This window comes from Austrofundulus limnaeus, unplaced genomic scaffold (genome assembly GCF_001266775.1).
Source record: "Austrofundulus limnaeus strain Quisiro unplaced genomic scaffold, Austrofundulus_limnaeus-1.0 Scaffold634, whole genome shotgun sequence".
NCBI lineage: Eukaryota > Metazoa > Chordata > Actinopteri > Cyprinodontiformes > Rivulidae > Austrofundulus > Austrofundulus limnaeus.
The window spans coordinates 213798-215635 of record NW_013953036.1 but is presented as its reverse complement, the minus strand read 5'-3'; the positions used below and the strand labels follow the sequence as shown (position 1 = coordinate 215635).

The 1838-nt window shown below is 41.2% G+C and overlaps 1 protein-coding gene across 1 annotated transcript in view; it reads left to right on the top strand.

The window, feature by feature from the left end:
• The window catches only part of LOC106531439 (uncharacterized), a gene marked incomplete at its 3' end in the record, with an annotated part of 3179 nt that extends 1466 nt beyond the window's left edge, over nucleotides 1-1713 (top strand). The window contains 1 exon segment of the mRNA XM_014027310.1: nucleotides 1-1713. Coding sequence (XP_013882764.1) covers nucleotides 350-1713 — 1364 coding nt within the window.
• Nucleotides 1714-1838: the final 125 nt, after the last annotated feature.

Sequence of the window (1838 nt, the reverse complement as noted above, 5' to 3'; positions counted from 1 at the left end):
GGGGTTTATAGCTGAAATTTCAAAGGAAAAGCCAGGGAACAGTTTTATTTTTCTTGTTGAAATTGTGTTGTGTGTGTGTAAACTGTTTGTAAAATTTTATATTTTATTTTTTTTTTCTAAATAATAAGCCGGCAGTTCAAAGTTATTCACTGGTCTGTGGTCATTATTACATTTACATCTATTATCTGCTCCCATAGCCGAACCTAGTACTGGTCTCAAGTATAACTATTTACTGTAGCCACATTAAAGGTGCTACAGAATTGGCGAGCCAGCCAGGAGCAGTAATCACAACCTAAACATTTATTTCTGACCCAGACCAAAAAAATAAAAATAGGCCAAGTCRGGCAAAATGGAAGTTGTTGACAAAGAAAACATCAAAGTACCAAACTCAGTTATTGTTAGCGGGATTACTGATACAGAAGTTGATGAAACTTTAATGGACTTTCTGAACAAGTATGGGAAAATTATGAGAACCTTTAAAATAGATGATCCCCTTTCATCTTACCACAAAAACGCCATCGTGGAGTATGAGAGTGGAGCTGCCTTGACAACACTTGAACCTTTACTCCCTTACATACTTGAGGTTCCAAACAAAGTTACCTATAAAATCAAAGCCCTTTCAAGTGAGTACATGTCAGCTGTCACAAARAGGGCCACCCACCATTTCTTCTGTGAACTGCAAGAAATTGCCAAGTTGACCGGAAAATCATTTGAAGCTGTCTTACACGAGCATTTGTCTAAATGCTCTCAGTCAGATGCAAGCAGCCCTAAGTTCCCAGAAACTGAGCATTATTTTCGTGCAACACAAAGTGACATAACGAAATCAGCATCAGAAAGTAACCAACCTTTTGAACAGTTTACTACTTCAAGCAACACTGACTCTGAAGTTCAAACAGCTGACCAACGTGGACATGATCTGTCTTCCAACATACCCCAGAACTTTATCTCTCATCCGGAGGTGCAAAAAGTGATTGTGGAACATATAGTCCGAAATGAAACTCCTGTCTCACATGTGAGTTCTTCTTTTCGTCTAAGACAGTTTTCAGGCAAACTACCTTGTCCCAGTCACGAGGCTGACTTTGACACATGGCGCAACAGTGTTGAGCTCATACTTCAAGATTCTGATCTGTCTGACTTGCAACGCTCACGAAAGATTTTAGACAGTCTAGGTCCACCTGCTGCCAATGTTGTAAAACCCTTGGGGCCTAAAGCATTGCCAACCGCTTACCTTGAACTGTTAAATTCAGCTTTCGGCACCGTAGAAGATGGTGATGAGCTTTTCGCTAAATTTCTTAATACATTCCAAGACCCAGGCGAAAAGCCCTCTCATTATCTTCACCGCTTGCAGACAGTTCTCTGCAAAGCATTGAGCAGAGGCGGGGCAGTGGCTAGTGAATCAGACCGACACCTCCTGCGTCAATTCTGCCGGGGTTGTTGGGATAATGCCCTGTTGGCAGAGCTTCAACTCGAAAGAAAAAAGGACAAACCACCTTCATTCACTGAGCTACTGCTACAGTTGAGAGTTGAAGAGGACAAACATACTGCAAAAGAGAGCAGAATGAAAAAACACTTTGCTGCTGCCAAACCAAAAGTAGCTTCTCATACTATTGCTGCTACCCCAAATACCTGTGAACCCACAATGCAAACTGATCTTGCTGATATGCAAACACAAATAACCAAGCTGCAGAGTCAACTGACTAGATTGAAGCCACAAAAATCAGCCCAACCTGCAACTTCTCAAAATGATCTGGTCACAGAGTTAAAAGTACAAATTACTGAGCTTCAAAGCCATCTGGCTAGACTAAAACCAGCAAACACTTCTAGGAAAAGTTATAGTG